This window comes from Erythrolamprus reginae, chromosome 2, assembly GCF_031021105.1.
Source record: "Erythrolamprus reginae isolate rEryReg1 chromosome 2, rEryReg1.hap1, whole genome shotgun sequence".
Taxonomy (NCBI): Eukaryota; Metazoa; Chordata; class Lepidosauria; order Squamata; family Dipsadidae; genus Erythrolamprus; species Erythrolamprus reginae.
The window spans coordinates 295,094,107-295,113,470 of record NC_091951.1 but is presented as its reverse complement, the minus strand read 5'-3'; the positions used below and the strand labels follow the sequence as shown (position 1 = coordinate 295,113,470).

At 39.4% G+C, this 19,364-nt stretch overlaps 1 protein-coding gene across 1 annotated transcript in view; it reads left to right on the top strand.

Annotated features, from left to right (window-relative positions):
- The first annotated feature begins 5,268 nt into the window (after positions 1–5,268).
- LOC139162482 (aminopeptidase Q-like) overlaps positions 5,269–19,364 on the top strand; it is a 51,234-nt gene continuing 37,138 nt past the window's right edge. The window contains exons 1-3 of the mRNA XM_070742882.1: positions 5,269–6,290; positions 16,375–16,517; positions 18,037–18,212. Coding sequence (XP_070598983.1) covers positions 5,659–6,290; positions 16,375–16,517; positions 18,037–18,212 — 951 coding nt within the window. The 5' untranslated portion in view covers positions 5,269–5,658. The remainder of the gene's footprint in view (positions 6,291–16,374; positions 16,518–18,036; positions 18,213–19,364) is intronic.

Here is a 19,364-nt window from a genome sequence, read left to right as displayed (position 1 = left end):
CTGCCTGTTGCTAAACAGAAAACAGTAGGTGATAAGCAGATGTGATACATATTTAAGAGACCAGCAAAACCTTAACTGCAAGTGCTTTAGAGCAGTGATTTTCAACCTTTTTTGAGCCACGGCACATTTTTTACATTTACAAAATCCTGGGGCACACCACCAACCAAAATGACACAAAATGACACTCTAAGACACTCTCCTCTCTTTTTCCATCCCTGTCTCCCCCCCCTTGTGTGTGTGTGTGTGTGTATACACACTCTTGAACCATTTCCAAAATTAAGATTTCTCTCTTATTCTTTGGGTGCTTTTTTATCATATGCTTTAAATCAAGAGTCACTTCTCTATCTCTTTTGTTTCTCTCTCTTTCCTCTCACTTTCTGTCTCAATCATTTTCTCATTTCTCTTTTTTTCCTTCCTATTTTGCTCATTTCTCTCGCTCTTTCCCCCTTCCTCTCATTTTTTTCTCTCTCTCTCTCGCTCTTGCTTTCTTTCTCTCACTCATGCTTTCTTTCTTTCTCTCTCTCTCTCTCTCTTGCTCTCAGCAAAAAGTTGCGAGATTGGAACCTGAGCTTCCTTCTTCGCGGCACGCCTGACCATGTCTCGCGGCACACTAGTGTGCCTCGGCACACTGGTTGAAAAACACTGCTTTAGAGTGTAACAAAGGAGCATTTCAAAAGCTAATAAGACTGTCTTAGATGTACAAGCAGGGTTGTTATCTTACAAATCTCTGTACCTCCAGATGCTGAAATAACATAAAAGCATTATGGAAATATAATAGTTGGCTCGTGATTTCAGAATTTGTGGCTTTGTTTTACTGTTGAAGTATATCTAGTTAATTGCACAAGTGTTCCTACTTCCTGAATATTCCAGGGTAGCATGACATTTAGCTGGGCTGTGATTAAATATTTAGAAACTTGTGGTTTTGTTTGCCTAGTATAGTGGGGTATTAAAAAAAATAGCTCATCGAAGGATGGCGTGTGATACTTTGATTAGTCCCTGCACTCTTCTTTGCATGTAAATAAAGCTTTAAAAATATTTCCACCTCTGATAAGTTTTGATTGGGCCCTCCAGTGCTCCTGGCATAACAAAAGGGGAGAGATAATTTTCTTGGCACTAACCTGCATAGTACTTCATCAATTTCTTGGGGGGGGGCACAAAAATCGCATTTGATATCAACTTGATGTTGCACTCCTCATCTCCCTAAAATTCTGAACATGGTTGCTATGACCAAGGAAGCAAATTTAACTTCCTGGTTGCTCTTTTTTGTTTCTTTTCCAATTCTGCAGTGTATTCTTCAAGAAGCAGTAGTCACAGCTGTAAACAGTACTGCAAATTAGTTGTTTAGGAAATCTGTATAGTAGTAGTGTGTATTTATTTACTAATTATGTCTATATCTGTTGTCAAATATCTAGCTTGTTTACAATGATAAAACATTGTATGTCAAACCACAATTAAACTCTCAGGACTGCATTCCACCTAACTAGGGTTTTGTTTATCTAAAGCCCTGCAGAAGAAGGCTGTTTTACAACCTTTTAAAATGTTGCTATTATAAAGACATTCTGACTTAAGAAAGCTAGCTGGCTACTAGTCTATCTCCCTCCAGCCCTGTTACTAGGCTGATTGGTACCTATAGTGTTCTAACCCAGATGGCATGTACTGGCTAGGTACATTTCGCAACTAGTGATGACCCAAGCTGTAAGGGGCGTTATAGGTTATTGTAGAGAGTAAAGAAGGTGACATGGATGGAGATATGCAGGACCCTAAACCAAGTAGCTTAGGAGCTTTACATTTAAAAATGATTTATTTAAGCTACTGATGTTTAATAAGGATAGAATGAAAGAGCTTTGAATCCATGATGCCCATGTCGGCCTGATGGATTTCATTAGAACAGTTGATGTTTACAGTGGGACTGAAATTAACGCAAACAAATGAGGCAAAAGTATAGAGTACATTTCCTCAGAATCTCAGTTCAGCTTGCTCTTTGTTGTCAGAACTTGAGGTTTAAGACTTTTATAATCACACAAATTAACAAAATGAATGTTTAAAATAAGTATGTTCTCAATCTAAATCCAAATGTTACCTTTAAATTATGTTCATAAAACAGATGATTAGGACATGGTAAATTTTACAATTTATGCACATCTTGTTAAAAATCCTTACTGTGCACATTCTAAAGCTTAATTTTTTTAGTTCAATCATATTATTTACAAGGAATGTTCGATAAACACAACTGACTAATAGTGCAAATGAATTTTTTCTCAAAAAAAAGTCTGATCCCCTTTTGCTGAGTGCAGATGGTTGCTTAGTTCTAATTTACTCAATTCATTTTACTCTATTTTGCCTTAGGTCAGAAATAATGCCTTCTTTTCCAAACATAGGTTTGGAAACAGTATTTCTGATACTCTTATTGTTAGTCAAACCTTAAATCTTATTTAGAAGTGTTTTGCGTACAAGTAACTGGTGGAATTAATCCCCGTTCTTAAAAAATTGAAGCTACTGTTTATTTCCCCTCATCTTTATGTATTAGTAAGATAAGATTTCAACTCCCATATAATGCTGCCACTGACAAAGTTAGGTTCCTTATGTCACTGATAGATAAAGATAAAGATTTCTTCTGTGTCGTCTGTAAGATTCTAGGCAGCAGTGCTCATCTCAGTTTCTTAGTTGATGGACCCAGCATTGTCCAAAGACATTTCCATAATGATGTGGGCAGCATGACTATGCATCCAAAGGCACATTAAACTCTCTTACCTTCTCATAGAAGTGGTACCTATTTATCTATTTGTATTTGCATGCTTTCAAACTGCTAGGTAGGCAGGAGCTGTGGCAAGGACTGGAGCTCACCCCGTTGCACTCAAACCACTTGATACCACACCATAAACTGAGATTTTTACTGAGATTTTGGATTGATGTGTTGACTTTAGTTTTGGATCTCTCCTAATTTCTTTAAAACATCCAAGTTGGAATGTGAAGATTCCTTCCAAAACATGAAAGGAATCTCAATATTATCTGGATTTCATATAATGTTTAATGTACATAATGTACAGCTAAAACATAATATTAGGCATTGTTGTTATAGTTTCCAAATCCTTCAACAAAGATTCCTGACCCAATCAGAGGTTTCATGGACTACAAGTGGGAACAAATTGGAATTAGAGAATAGGAATGATTTCCAATGAAAAGATGTTAGAATGAAGTCCTCAGGATTTATGTTGGGACCAATATTATTTAAATTATAATATTAGGGGTAGTAAAGATGGGTGAAGTGAGAGTTCGAATATAATCTCTCCACGTTTGTTGAATTAATTTTAAAATGGGGAATGCAGTTCAATATAAGCAAATAAAAATGTTGCATATTAAACCGGCACGAAAAGAAATTCAAACTACATATGCATGTAGATGATCCTGAATATCCCAGTGTAGCATGGCAAGGACTGTTTGGGAAAGGATTTCAGAAGTGTGATGGATATTGCTGCTGCTGTTACAAATGAAGTTGAATAATCTGGAATAGAATAATTCTATAATGAATGGCATATAGTGTACAGTCACAGTCATTTACACTGTATCAATAAAAGTCAGCTTTGGAGAATTAAAACACTTTGAACCATCACCCTTCCACATAAATCTATGACCTTCCTGATACATATGAATGGCCTGTGCAATGTTAAATGCTGGACTAGACTATCCTTTAGCTTGGAAGGGCAGGGCCCTTTAATCTTAAGCAATTGGGAATGACTAAGGTTAGATGTTCTGCCAGAAAATGGCTCTGGAATGCAGACAATAGAGTAGTTGCCAGTTTGACAAACAGCCATTCTTTGGAGTGAAGCACAAAATATTTGGACATTAATATATTTTTAACTCTCTTTCTACCAAAAAAATATATCATCAGACAGGATACTTGCTGGATCTTATGGTAAAAGCCAAAATGGATTATATTTGAGCACAATATCCAATTGGATGAAATAAAATAAAATAAATATGGAGGGGGATTTGATCCCCTGGGAAACTATGAGATACTTTAGAGTTCTGAAGGTTTAATTATAAATCTTTAAGATATGGAATGTATAAACAGTACAATGTAGGTGGAGCATGGGTGGCATAATGAAGTAAAACAAGGACACTGCTCTGGAGAAAGTTTGAAAAAAGGAAGACCTAAGTAATGTTTATTTGCTTTTCAGGAACATAATTTTCTCACCAAGGTTCAGAAGCCCTGCCTGCTACATAATATACAAATAGTAACCCATCAGGCATTCAATTGGAGAAAGCTATTATAGAGATCATTGTTCTCATGTTTTTTGTCATATCACATCTTCAATTTCGTTAGCAGTTATGAAGCATTTTTTGAAAATACTTCACCTCTTCATGATAAACTTTATTTACCCAAAGTTCTTCAATCTTTTTATTTTTTACTGCTGTTACCCCCATAAAGCAGTACCTTCTCAAATGTTCTGGTTAAAGTTTGGTAGAAGCTGTCTTATATAAATTGTTTCAACTCCTACCCACAAAACGTTACTATAGAGCACTGCACACCAAAACAACTAGACACAAGAACAGTTGTTTCCCCAAATACCATCACTCTTTTAAAAAAAAAATTCCCTCACCACTCTTAAATTATTCACTGAGGCTGCATTACTATTAGTTTTTCTCATTGTTCCTATCACCCATCTCCTCCCACTAATGACTGTAACTTGTTGCTTGTATCCTTACGATTAATATTAATATTTATTGTTTCCTCATTGCTTATTTGACTCTTAGGACAATCATTAAGTGTTGTATCTAATGATTCTTGAGAAATGTATCTTTTCTTTTATGTACACTGAGAACATATGCACCAAAGACAAATTCCTTGTGTGTCCAATCACACTTGGCCAATAAAGAATTCTGTTCTGTTCCGTTCCATTCTGTTTTCTACTCTACACTCTACTGTACTCTACTGTACTGTACTGTACTGTACTGTACTGTACTCTACTCTACTCTACTCTACCTACTCTATATGTCGAAGAGCTAGTTTAGATCTTCATGGACCAAAACTTCTCCGGCATCCCTTTCCCTGAAGGATCCAGCTGACAAGTAAGTCAAGTTAAGTACATTCTCTATTCATACCGACCCACTTCACCCTTCGGTTCAGAGCGCCTGCCGCTGTTCTTCCAAAGGGAAGAGATTGGATGGGGTGGGATAGGATAGGATAGGATGGAGGATGAGAAGCCTCCCCCACCGCTGCTGGGTCACAGGCCGAGGAAAGCAACCCCAAGAGTTCCTCGGTCTTCCGGAGAAATAGGATAGACGGTGGTGGGGTGTCAGTACTACAGATAGGTTAGAATGGGACTCTGGGTGTGGCAGGACTCGCGCCGTTGAGCGCTTAACCGAGAGCGCCCTACTTGGAGAGGATCTCGATCTTGAAGCGGGACGCTGGCCATTTCGGGAGTCCAGTTTTGCCTTAAACTGGCCCGAAGCGAATACTTTCTTGGCCAAGCGGGACTGCCGATATTTTGGGTCCTGAGTTACTAAAGAGGCCCCGAAGTGGCCTCCGCCCCCTCCTTGTCGTCTCTTTCGCGAACGAGGCGCCCCCCTCCCTCCCCCTCCGCGTCTTCAGGCGCAGCTCTTCGTCCCCCCTTTCCTCCCTTCCCTTCCCCAGCGGAGAGGCAGCCGGGCATCGCCATGAGCGCCAAAGCGCGCTCGGGCTTCTACCTGGGCAAGAAATCCGCGCTGCTGCTGGCGCTGCTCTCGGCCGCCTTGCTGCTGGCGCTCTTGGTGCTGGCGATCCTCTACGGGCGTTGCGCGCGGGGACCCCAAGAATCCGGCCAGCCGAGCCCAGGCGTGGCGACGACGCCCCCGGCCAACGCCAGCGCGGAGCCCCCGACTCGGCCCCCGGGACCCTGGGACCGGCAGCGCTTGCCCCGGCACGTCGCGCCCACCCACTACTCGCTCCTGCTCTGGCCTCACCTGGCGCCCGGCCTCCCCGAGCCCAGCACGCACTCGGGACAGGTGAACATCACGGTGCGGTGTCGCGAATCCACCGCCGCGGTGCTCCTGCACAGCGCCGAGCTGACTTACCGGGCCGCTTCGGTGTGGGGCCCGCTGGAGGAGGCGCCCGGCAACTCCCCCCGGAGCGTCCCTCTGTCGGAGTTGTGGACGGCCGCGGGGAACCAGTACCTGGTTCTCGAACTGCTGGAGAACCTGACAGCGGGCAGCCTCTACGAGCTGCGGTTCGCCTTTCAGGGGAGGATTCAGCCGGGGTCGGACAACTACGGGCTCTTCCTGAACCGCTACGAGGACGAAGGCGAGACCAGGTAAGTTTTGTTGTCAAGCATGCTGCCCGGAGGCTTGGAATGGAATGGAATGGAATAGAATTTTTTTATTGGCTAAGTATGATTGGACACACAAGGAATTTGTCTTGGCACATATGCTCTCAGTGTACATAAAAGAAAAGATCCATTCATCAACAATCAAAAATACAACACTTAATGATCCTCAGGGTACAAAGTACCAGTGTCGTCCAGAAGGTAATGCATCAAAAACAAATTTCTCAGGCTATGGTAATGGTACCAATGTGAAACTTTAGATATACATTATTTGAATTGTCAGGAGTACATGTGTCAATTTTGCTCAGGCAGATAGCGTACCTGCAGCTGTGTTTCGAAATGGCGTCTCTAAGTGATGTACATTACAAAGAGCGTGTCATCATTGAATTTCTCACTGTGGAGAATGAAACTGTTGGGAACATTCACAAACGTTTTTTGTACAGTTTATGGAGAATCTGCATGGATCTGAACGGATGCTATTCGCGGAACATATTTTGAAGATGCCAAAGATTGATTCACACAGTGCAGAAATGGCTTCATGACCAGAACAAGGAGTGGTACCAACAGGGCATACACACCCTTGTGTCTCGCTGGAAGAAGACCATAGAACGGAATGGAGATTACATGGAAAAATAGGGAGTGTAGAAGAAACATTCCTTCTTGTGTGTACGTTTCATTGTGTTCAATAAATAATTGTTGAAGAAAAAAATATTTGGTGCATTACTTTCTGGGTGACCCTCATACCATTGCATTACTGTTTTTAAAGAAAAGAATGGGAAATTAATAAAGTCTATTAAAAAAACAAATAAGCAATCAAATCGTATTAGGAACCCGTCAATATAATTCATAAGGATTCAAGTAACAAAGTTACAGTCATACAGTCATTAATGGGAGGAAATGGGTGATGGAAACAATGAGAAGATTAATAATAGTGTAGACTTAGTAAATAGTTTGACAGTGTTGAGGGAATTATTTCTTTAGCACAGCAATGACGTTTGGGAAAAACCTGTTCTGGTATCTAGTTGTTATGTGCAGTGCTCTATAGCTATAGTTTTGAGGGTAGGAGTTGAAAGGATTTATGTCCAGGGTGCAAGGGGCCTGTAAATATTTTCACAGCCCTCTTTTTGTCATTTGCAGTATACAGGTCCGCAATGGAACAAAGGTAGCAATTGTTTTTTCTGCAATTCTAATTATTGTCTGAAGTCTGTTTCTGTCTTTGCCAAGCCAAACCAGACAGTTATAGAGGTGCAGGTGACAAACTCTTATAATTCCTCTGTAGAAGCTCAAAGGAGCTTCCTGAGTTGACGCAGAAAGAACACTCTTTGTTGTGCTTTTTGATGATGTTTTTGATGTTAGGTGTCTATTTTAGATCTTGCGATATGGTAGAACCTAGATATTTAAAGGTCTCTACTGTTGATACTGTGTTGTCCAACATTGTAAGAGTTGGAAGTATGGGAGGGTTTCTGGAATCCTGTCCGGGAAAGAAAAGTAGAATGCCAATCTAGGGAGTTACTCTAACCAAGGCTACCATACCATAATCATCATGAAGATAAATATCAATTTCTTTAAGAAAATTGATACTTTGTTTCCAAAATAGAATGAAATGAATGTCAGTCAATGCATCCAGCTGGTTGACCCAGATGTTTTTAAATTATAAAGGGTATTAACTTTAAGTAACACTTCTGTGATCAGCTGATACTCCTTGGAGTTGCCCAAGAAGTTTTATAACTGATGTACTGTTGGCTACTTCTTGTTCCTTCCTGAGAGAATAAGATACCGGATGGGACAATGGTACATCTTGATCATGCCGGCCCTGAATTTAAGATATGCGTGGTCCAGCCAGCTGTATTGATTCTGCGATGAAGCACTCAATTTAGAACATAGATAATATAGAATACAGTACTGTACTAAAATTGGAAGGGGACCTCAGAGGTCTTCTAGTCCAATTCCCTTGAGCAGGGACCCTATAACATTTCAGGCAAATAGTTGTGCCATCTCTTTTAATGATGGAGAACTTCTGAAGGCAAGCTATTCCATTGGTTGATTGCTCTCACGGTTAAGAATTTTCTCCTTAGTCCTAGGTTGCTTCTCTCTTAGGTTAGTTTACATCCATTGTTTCTTGTTGTGCCTTTTGGTGCTTTGGAAAATAGATTGACCCCCTCATTTTTGTAGGAGCCACTCAAATATTTTATTGTGAGTTCTGATTGTGAATTGGGGAGATGTTTGACAAAATTGATTAAATGGAAAAATGTGTATTCTTGAATTTGCTTTTCAAAATCCTGTCAGCACTTCTCTAAATAAAAAGTGAAAGATCATCCAAAAGTCACCAGTATTGTAGAGCTGGGGCAATTTTTGCACGGTCAGCTTGAAGCAATTTCAAAATTTCCAATGGAAAGAGCACATCAGAGAGGCATGGATGACTTTCCTACCTTTCTGTGGTTGACTAGGTTGAGCCAGTAGGGTGAAAGGTGAATGTCTCAGCTTTCTTCTCCAGATATCCTCTGCTTTTTGCACCTTGGTGCCCCCAAATTTCTGTCCTAAAGTAGCTGCTTAGTGATTTCTGCTGCCACTGCCTGTCAGTCACATGGATGGATTTACCTGATATTTTCCCACATGACCCTGGCATGTGAGACAGGTAAGAATTTCATAGGCTATGCCATTATTGAAGAATAACCCAAAAAGTAGAGAAAAATAAAGTGGTCAAAAATGAAATAAATTCAGTAGTGTAAGGCAGTGTTTCCCAACCTTGGCAACTTGAAGATATTTGGACTTCGACTCCCAGAATTCCCCAGCCAGCACTTGCTGGCTGGGGAATTCTGGGAGTTGAAGTCCAAATATCTTCAAGTTGCCAAGGTTGGGAAACACTGGTGTAAGACATGTGACAAGGCAGTCAGCACTCCTTCTCCTTTAGAAGGATATCATTCTCACAAATGATTTATGTATTTGTTAGATTTTTATCCTCTCTTCATTACTTTTTAAGGAACTTAAAAACTTAGAGGTGGTTTGGGCTGGGAGAGAGTGATTGGTCACTCTGCCACTTTTTCGAACATAAAACGGGACTAGAACTCAGAGTCTCTTGCTTTCTAGGCCTGCACCTTAACCATTATTTCATTGGAAAAGGAGGAAGGAATGTCAAAATCACTGGTAAGAATTGTATGCAGAAACAGGGCTGGAGGAAACAACTTCTAAAGCTGCAAACATCGCAGTAGAGTCCTCGGAGGGGGCCGGCATACAAATCCAATAAATAAATAAAATAAATTTCAGAATAATCTCCCATAGAATGTTGCAAAAGAAAAGAGAGATTGTGTTGTGGTTAGCTCTGGACCAGCTCCTGTCCCAAGGACTGTGGATGTGGGGGAGACATTCACATGCTGCAGGCCTGTTTTGGCCCCGGTGGAATCTGATGATGAAGGCTCCTCTGACCAAAAAGACATTAGTGACAGGGAGGAGGAGAGTGTGGCAGACAGCTGAGAAGGAGATCAATTATCTAGCTCCTCCTTGGATTCAGAACAAGAGTTAATGATACAGCCACGCATGCGGAGAGCGATGCATAGGCAGCAACAACTGAGAGATTATTATCAAAGAAAATGAGGCCACCTGTGGTTGGGTGGGACTGTGGTAATTAGTGAGGCTGCTATAAATAGCAGCCTGTGGTTTGGCCATTGTGGAGGATTATCTGATTGTTGTGTTTCATGACTGCTTTGCTGACTTTGATCTTTGTGTGCTGATTTTCCCCCACTTTGAAACTAAAACAGAACAAAGTGTGTTTCACTTTGTGAAAGAATAAGGACTGTGAATTGCCTCACAGCTGCAAGCTAAGTATCACTGAACTGATAAGGGACTTGTACAAATTACCAATTTGTTTGGAGACAAGTGCTCTTTGCTATACAAAAAGAGGGCTTTGTTTATTTGCATTTTTCGGTATAAAGAACATTGTTTTGAATTTTCAAACGTGTGTATGTCTGAAATTGTATCTGGGCATTTTTGGGAGGATTCTACCAGAGAGCTCGACAGAACAGATTGTAGCAAATTAGTAGGAGAGGAGGCAAGAATGAGCAGTGACACATTGCAAGATACACTAAGCCTGAAGTCAAGATGTTTGTTATTTATATGCACAAGGCGAGCATTGTTTTTATTTGAAAACTTGTTGAAATTGGCTTTCTTTTCCTGTAATGCTCTTGACAATCCATGTTGTTTTATCTCCTGAGCAAGTGAGACATAAGGTCAACTCCTCTCTTCCTTTGGCAGTGTGTTTGCTGTCCAAATAGCAGCATGTTTTGAAGCATGCTAATAGCTAATCCACTCTGTCCTATCCTGGCACTCTTTCTGACATGTGTGGTTATTCTTTCCTGGAATTGTCATCTGGCACATCTGGAAAACACTAGGTTGGACCAGGTTCATCCTTTACTTCCTTGAACAAATAAAAATTGTGAATTATATATTAGAGGTGGGGCTCATATATTCTGCTAAGTACTGATGCATTGAGCATGGTGTGTTGACTACTCTGCAGTTGACTGGATTCCTATGTAGTGCTAATACATAACATAGAATTGGGTAACTTTTTTGCAATCAAAAGTAATACAGGTATTCCAGCGGTGAAATCTACTTATCTTTCCTACTGGTTCAGAAGCATGCATTTTGTGTGCTACCATCACATGTAGGACTTTGCGCATGTGCAGAGGGCTTTGCACATCCTCAGGGGGTTAACAACCGAACCACTGGCAACCGCCACTACCAGTACACCTGAATATACCAGTAGGATTTCACCACTGAGGTACTCCCTATTTAACAACTATTCCGTTTGACAACTGTTTGTGATTGTGCTAAAAAACTTACAATTGTTGCAGCATTCCTACAGTCATGTGATTGAGCTTTGAATGCGTCACAACTGGCAGGCATTTAGCACCATTGCAGTATCTTGCCCTCATATGATTGTCGTTTGCAACATTCACAGCGTCTCAGAAGCTAAATCAATGAAGAAACTGGCAGTAAAATTGTAAGTTTTGTTCCTGCAATGTTTTGTTGGTCCCAAATGTGGCAGCTAAAGGAGGACTACCTGCACTAATATTTTACCCCTGAAACTGAGGACCACAATGTAGATCAAATCATACTGCATACAGTATGTGGAAGGGGAGCTGGTGTTTTGAAGGAACTTTTGGGAATTCCTAAGAGAGAGAGAATGAAGAAGAGGGAGGGAGGGAGAGGGAGAGAGAGAGAAAGAGAGAGAATGAACCTGTCTACACCACAGTTTGATTGCCAGGCTGAAGCCATCATTGACTTGGAGATTTTGTCTTGCCACATACCGAGTCTTTGGAGAAGGGCAGCATACAGGTCTAAATAATAATAATAATAATAATAATAATAATAATAATAATAATAATATAAATAATAATAATAATAATAATAATAAAATAATAATAATAATAGTAAGAATAATAAGAATAATAAGAATAATAAGAATAATAAGAATAATAAGAATAATAAGAATAATAAGAATAATAAGAATAATAAGAATAATAAGAATAATAAGAATAATAAGAATAATAAGAATAATAAGAATAATAAGAATAATAAGAATAATAGTATAAGGCTTTAGACTGTATTTGTGCATATTATTTGTGCATATTATGCTTTAGACTGTATTTTGGAGGGGCTGGTGCATGAGGGATGTAAAAATGCACATAACAAATTCCTTCTAGATGCTCAAGGTCGTCCTTTGTTTGGTACCTGCCCAGAAGCTGATGGGAGTAAATGTTGGCAGAAGGAGACTGGTCAATGTGATGAACTTGTGGGTGTGAAAGCAAGGGAATGAATTTGAAACTGGGTGGCGAAACCCCCACAGTTTTAGATTCAGATTGCTCCCAGATGTGTCAACATGGCTCACCTAATAAATTGGAACTTTGAGGAATGCTTTGTCTCGGACCCTGATTTAGATTTGGATGCTGTTTGGAACCCTGACATTGATGATGTTTCCCACATCAAGATGGTGGGAAATTGTACCTTTACTTTTCAACAGTTAGGGTGAAGTGAACAGTTAGGATGGGTGATGGTGATTTCCAGGGCTGCAACTTACCCTCTTATAAATCATGATTAACAAACTACATTTTCTGGGTTTATACAATTTTACATCAAAATCAAACACAGCATGGAAGTTTTCTGCCTGGGAACATTAAGCACAATATTAATAGTACAATACTTATATACTTAAAGCTGCTTTAAAAAGACCTTATGTAAAATATAAATTGCCATGATGTGTAAAATATGATCTATAGTTCACTGACCTGTCTTTCCTACCGTAATTTAATCACTGAAATAGCCATGCGTTACTATGCAAAGCTTTAGAACTCCAGATGAATACAATTTTGTTTGTTTGTTTGTTTGTTTGTTTGTTTGTTTATTTATTTATTAATTAGAGTTGAAAGGGACCTTGCAGGTCATCAAGTCCAACCTCCTGCTTAGGCAGGAAATTCTACAGCACCCCAGCCAAATGACAGTCCAATCTCCTCTTGAAAATGTCCAAAGTTGGGGAGTTCACAACCTCCGCTGGGAGACCGTTCCACTGGTTGACTGCTCTGACCTTCAGGAAGTTCTTCCTTATTTGTAGGTTGAATCTCTCCTTGGTCAGCTTCCAACCATCGTTCCTCGTCTGGCCCTCTACTGCTCTGGAAAACAGCATGACCCTCTTCTCTCTGTGGCAACCCCTCAAGTACCTGTAGACTGCTATCATGTCCCCCCTGGCTCTTCTTTTCTCTAGGCTATCCATGCCTAGTTCCAGCAATCTCTCTTCATAAGTTTTAGTTTCTACTCCCCTAATCATTTTGGTTGCTCTTTTCTGCATCTTCTTGTTAACTTCCTATATATGAAATTGTCAGGCAGCCCATTAAGGTACATTTAAAACTGGGTGAGTTTCAACTATAACACGAACTATGAGGCATATGGAATTGAATTTTTTTTCTCCCTTCCCCCTAGGCTTATAGAATTTATACATGGTATGTTTGTTGGTATGATTGGTCTCTTAAATTGGGTTTTTTTAGATTACTTTTTAATATTAGATTTGTTACATTGTTTTTTATTGTTGTTAGGCGCCCCGAGTCTTCGGAGAGGGGCGGCATACAAATCTAAATAAACTAAACTAAACTAAACTAATATTGTAATGGAAAAAATAATGAATTGAAGCTACAAATTCTCTCCTCCTCCCCCCCAGACTCCCCCATGTGCACAGATAAAATAAGATCAGCTTGTGTGCTGCAAGAATTGTGAAGTTTCTGCTGCCCCCAAAGCGCTTTTAATGCTGTTCCAGCAAAAACCACAAGGAAACCCTAATTTCTTCACATACGGATTGGTGTGGGTGTGAGTGAGGGGTGGACAGCCTCAATGAGGAAACTTTGCTAATAAATTGAGAAACTTCAGGCATTCCACGCTAATCCAGCACAGGAATTGCCTGCTTATCTTCATGTTCCATCCTCCTCTTTAACAATAGAATCCTCAGCTGGTTTGTTTTATTGTGAGGGTGTGGCTTTGGTTTTACAATAGCAAAATAACTTTTTAAAAAAACTTTGTTTAACATTTAATGACATTTCTTAGACTCAACCTCCAAAATCTTTTTTTATTGGCCAGGTGTGTGTGTACCTGGATCCTTGAAAGAATAAAGAATTGCAATTGGCGTACTCCAATGGCTCTCTCAGAGGCTTACAGAGTGGAAAATTTAAAACAGCCATGATAAACTAAACAAAACTTTATAACAGTGAAATAAAAAAAATAAAATAAAGCAGAACATGGTCTTAAAATGAAAAATTTGTCTAATGCTTTCTATTAAAAAGGCATAAGCTTTCGTGACCTGCTGTTTAATTCATCAGATGCAAAGAGCAGCAAGAACCTCATTTGAGGTCAAGTGTGGAATTGGGGGAAGAGAAGGGAAAATAGATTGGTTATGCAGATGCAGGGCACATGCAAAGTAGATTAGAAACATAGAAACATAGAAGATTGACGGCAGAAAAAGACCTTATGGTCTATCTCAGTGTTTCCCAACCTTGGCAACTTGAAGATATCTGGACTTCAACTCCCAGAATTCCCCAGCCAGAAAATGCTGGCTGGGGAATTCTGGGAGCTGAAGTCCAGATATCTTCAAGTTGTCAAGGTTGGGAAACACTGGGACTCTATCTAGTCTTCCCTTATACTATTTCCTGTATTTGATCTTAGGATGGATATACCTTTATCCCAGGCATGTTTAAATTCAGTTACTGTGGATTTACCAACCACATCTGCTGGAAGTTTGTTCCAATCATCTACTACTCTTTCAGTAAAATAATATTTTCTCACGTTACTTCTAATCTTTCCCCCAACTAACCTCAGATTGTGCCCCCTTGTTCTTATCTTTACTACACAAATTACAATTACAAATACCCTATCAATAAGTAATTGTATAGAAAAAGATTCATTGTGTTCCATACCTTTTCAGTTTCTTGCTGAACAATTTTGTTAAAGCAACACTTTTCTAGACTTGAAGATCTGCTATGGAGTATCCTGGAAAATTAAAATACTCCAGTTTTGCTTTATGCTTGTGTTGAGTTCTGATGTCAAGCTTGTGTTCATTTGATCTTTAGTGCAAAATCTGATCTGTCTTATGTTGAATCCAAAGGAGCATTGCTGGCAGATGATAGCATGTATCACATTGGAGGAAGAACATGTGAAGGCACCTCTAACCTTGCATATATGGTTGCTGGGGCTGTAATTATGCTGTTGGTGTAGATGTAGGTGCAAAGTACCCTAGATATCTGTGTTTCTTGCTCTTTGGTTCCCACCATGGCATCATTCTCCTGGTGTTCCTTGTTGTTTAGGAGTATCTGCCTCAAGCATGGTCCTGCTACCCATTACCTAAGAAATCTAATTTTGGGGGAGGGGCATTTTAGACGGAGGCTTGACCCTGTAGCTTAATCATGCATTAGAATGCGTTGATTTGTGATAGGTGAAAAACAGTAGTGTTTTGCTGTTCAGTTTCTGTGATCTGTCTTTTAATATCAAAGTTGATTCAGCCTTCCATCCTTTCAAGGTCAGTAAAATGAGGACCCAGATTGTTGAGGAAATATGCTGACTCTGTAAAAACCACTTAGAGAAGGATGTAAAGTCTATATAAGTCTAAGTGCCATTGCTATCTCCTCCCTGCAAATGGATCTGGCTTGATTATTTTGTTTATTGGACTTGATGGTGGATGATTCAGTCTACTGAATACCAGGTTTAATTTCATCAGGTTAAGTGAGTCAGAACAAATGTAGTTGTATTGTAAAGGCTGATTATAGATGCTAGATTAGGTGATTTGTGCTGAAAGGAAGGTGAAAGCAGTGAAGGGCTGCAAAAAATTTTATTACCAAACTGTGGGTGTGGCTTATTTTGTGGTTGTTGTTTGCTGGCCATGTGACTAGGTGGGCGTGGCTTGATGATCATATGACCAGGGTGACTTTAAGGTCATGTGACTGGCATAAAGGTGGCCAACTTGACATCAGTCACATCAAGGTTTGGGTTAGTGTTAGGGTGCCTGGCCTCTCCTCACCTCAAACAGATATAATTTCCCTATCTATTTAATATTAGTGAACATCCAAAATATACTATTTAATTCTATGTTCATATGCCATATGTATACACACATATTACACACAAGCACACAAAAATATACATTATCTACTATATAAACTATGTGCATGTACACACACACATACGCATAGAGCTCTTCTAAAATTATACACATTCAACCTCATTTACTGTGATAGGAAAAACATGCCTGGAGTCCAGAAGGGAGAAAAAGGGAAAAAAAAAAATCAAAATTTTTCTACTAGTTCTGCGTGTCTGTTCATACCCGTAGGAGCCCTTGAAAGCAAGTATTTGCATATTGTGATATTAATGTCCCATGTATCATTTAATAATGACGCCAAGGATTTAAGGCTATGTGTGCATAACTTCATTGGCTATTGGGTTGGATTAGAGGAGCACCATCTTGAAAGTATCTATACAAATATTTGGTTTTGATTGCACGACGGTTTTAAATCATTCAACTGATTTCTATTTGTATTCTGATTAGGTGGTTGATTGCTTCACAGCTACAACCAACAGCTGCAAGAAATGTTTACCCGTGTTTTGATGAACCTGCAATGAAAGCTACCTTTAGTATCAGCATTGTTCACCATCCCAGCTATGTTGCACTTTCCAATATGCCAGCTATAGGTAAGAAAATATTTAATATAAATACAGTCTTATTTGAAACTGAGCACAGCTCCTGCTGGTTTCATGAACATTTTGTAGCTTTCTCGGTAGCAATAGGGAAGTGTTAACATTGTACAGTAATTCTTCTCTAATGTTTTTTCCACTTCCAAGTTTGGACCATAGTTATGGAAAATCCCGATCATCTCTCATCCAAGTACTAATTAAGCCCATCCCTTTTTAGCTTCTGAAGCCGAAACAAATGGCAATATTATGTTAGCAACAATAGTACCATGGCTGAACAGTAGGGTGCTCCAGAAATGTAAAATCAGAATACCATCACATTGAAAGCTCAACTATTTGCTCAGCTCTGATATTTTTTGTTTATTTTCATTTGTTTTGCATGCCCAGCGATGACATCTAGAACAAATTCTATCTCAATGAGTTCAGCTACAAATACCAAAAAACCTGTGTGCTTGATAATCAAGTGGCCCCAGATTGGAAAATTAAATACCCTTCAAACTTGATGTTGCTTTATAATAAGTGTTTCCTGCTGCTGTGTTGGAAATATTAATTGTACAAGTGCAATAATATTTATTCTCTTTTGGGGAAAATAGAAGCTAGATTCACCCACTATCTACAACATAGGAAGCACTTTCATATATGCTTCTGAATTGACCTGTATCTTTCGCAGATGCTTCAAATTGGCTGTGTATTCCAGAAAACTTTGTTTTCCCCACCTAAGAAGATGAAGGTTGTTTTCATGAGAGATGGAGATAGGGGAATCTGCTTTCATATTCTGACTACATCAGGGTTAGGCATGGTCAGATCCAGAAACACCTAGTGAAGTTCCATGGCTGATGGCGGATTGGAATATTTAACCTTTATAACACAGTTTTAAATCTTCTCTACTCTGAAAAAAAAAGTATTGGTGTATTATTGGTAGAAGCAAATATATTGTGCCTATCTTTCCCATCAGCATGTAGTATGATAGAAATAAGGCACCTTTTTGTAGTTGCATTACTGGACTTTTGAAATTTTAAAGGTATTTTGGTGATTAGCCATTCATTTTTGACGACTTTATTTTAAAAAGATGATGTTTTATCTCCCCCTCCTATCATAACTGCTGCAAATTTCTGTTATTGAAGGCTGATAACTATGATTTTGGGATTGTTGCAAGACATGACAAGGGCTATAGATTCCTCAAGTCTGCCATGTAATATGATGTGGAAAGTAATAATCTACACTATTTATTTGTGAAGTATGGTATTTTATTTATATAACTAACATAAGAACCACTTTCACATAGAGATTAAGGCATCAGGTTTGAAACTAAAAGGCAAATTCTAGATGTACAACCAGCTGGGTGACTTTGGGCAAGTTACTTTTTCTCAGCTCTGAGAAGAAGGCAATGTAAACCACGTCTCAAAAATCTTGCAAAGTAGTTGGGGACTTATGCAGGCAGTCACCAGAAGCCAAAAAGTGACTGAAAGAAAAAAAAAGCTAACATATATATTTGGTTTGCTTCTTTATTTTTAAATAGGTGTATCTGAGTATAAAGATGTGAATGACAGTGCACTGAGTGTTTTGAGGAATGAAACTACACCAATTAACTGGACTATCACAACATTTGAAACAACCCTGAAAATGTCTACGTATATCACTGCTTTTGTGGTCTGTAATTTTGAATATGTCGCCATAAAAGACAGAGGCCATCTGGTAAATAAAGTTCTTAAGATTTTATTATGCTATCAGTATGTATTTGCATTTGTGATATACATATCCAGTTTCTGCAACCATTCTTCATATGTTTTAGCCTCCAATCTCCTAATCATCTTTGTGGCTCTTCTCTGGACTCTTTCTGAAGTCTCAACATCCTTTTTACAGATCAGTGAAAAGACGCAGTGCAACTGTGTGTATGAAAGTATTCTTCAGATTTCTCCTTTATAGAAAACATTGTAATAATGAATAGCAAACAGGTGTATACAAAGTGCAAGCCTCTAAACAGGGGTTGGCTACTATGTACAGGTCAGACTTTCCTTTGTCCTGGCGTCTTTTGATCTCTGAGCAGAGTTCACAGACATGGGAACTCTGTAGTACAGTGGTACCTCGAGATACGAGTTTAATTCGTTCCGGACCTGGGCTCTTAAGTCGAGCAGCTCTTATCTCGAACGACTTTTCCCATAGGAATTAATGTAAATAATTTTAATTGGTTCCAGCCCTCAAAAAACTCACAAAGTTAGTCTAAATTATGCAGAAAGACATGTTTTTAATGAAGAAATGTACATGTACATATAAATGAATAATGAAGTTTCTTTCACTTAACTTGTAAACTTTCTTAAACTTTTAAATTTACATATGTTCAACTTCTCTGCCACCCAATCCTGTAGGACAGAGGTCCCCAACCCTTTTTGCACCAGGGACCGGCTTTAAGCGATCAAGAGAGGAATGGGTGAATGAATGGACGGAGGGTGGGAAGGAAGGAAGGAAAGAGGGGAAGGGACAGGAACAGAGGAAGGAAGCAAGGAAACTTATGAAAGGGGAGAGTAAGAGAGGAATGAGTGAAGGGAGGGAGGGAGGGAAGAAGGTGGGAAGGAGAAAGAAAAGAAGAAATAGAGGAAGGGAAGGTAAAAGAGAGAAAGAAAAAGAGCAAGCAAGCAAGCAAGCAAGCAAGCAAGCAAGAAAGAAAGAAAGAAAGAAAGAAAGAAAGGAGGAAGGGACAGGAACAGAGGAAGGAAGCAAGGAAACTTATGAAAGGGGAGAGTAAGAGAGGAATGAGTGAAGGGAGGGAGGGAGGGAGGGAAGAAGGTGGGAAGGAGAAAGAAAAGAAGAAATAGAGGAATGGAAGGTAAAAGAGAGAAAGAAAAAGAG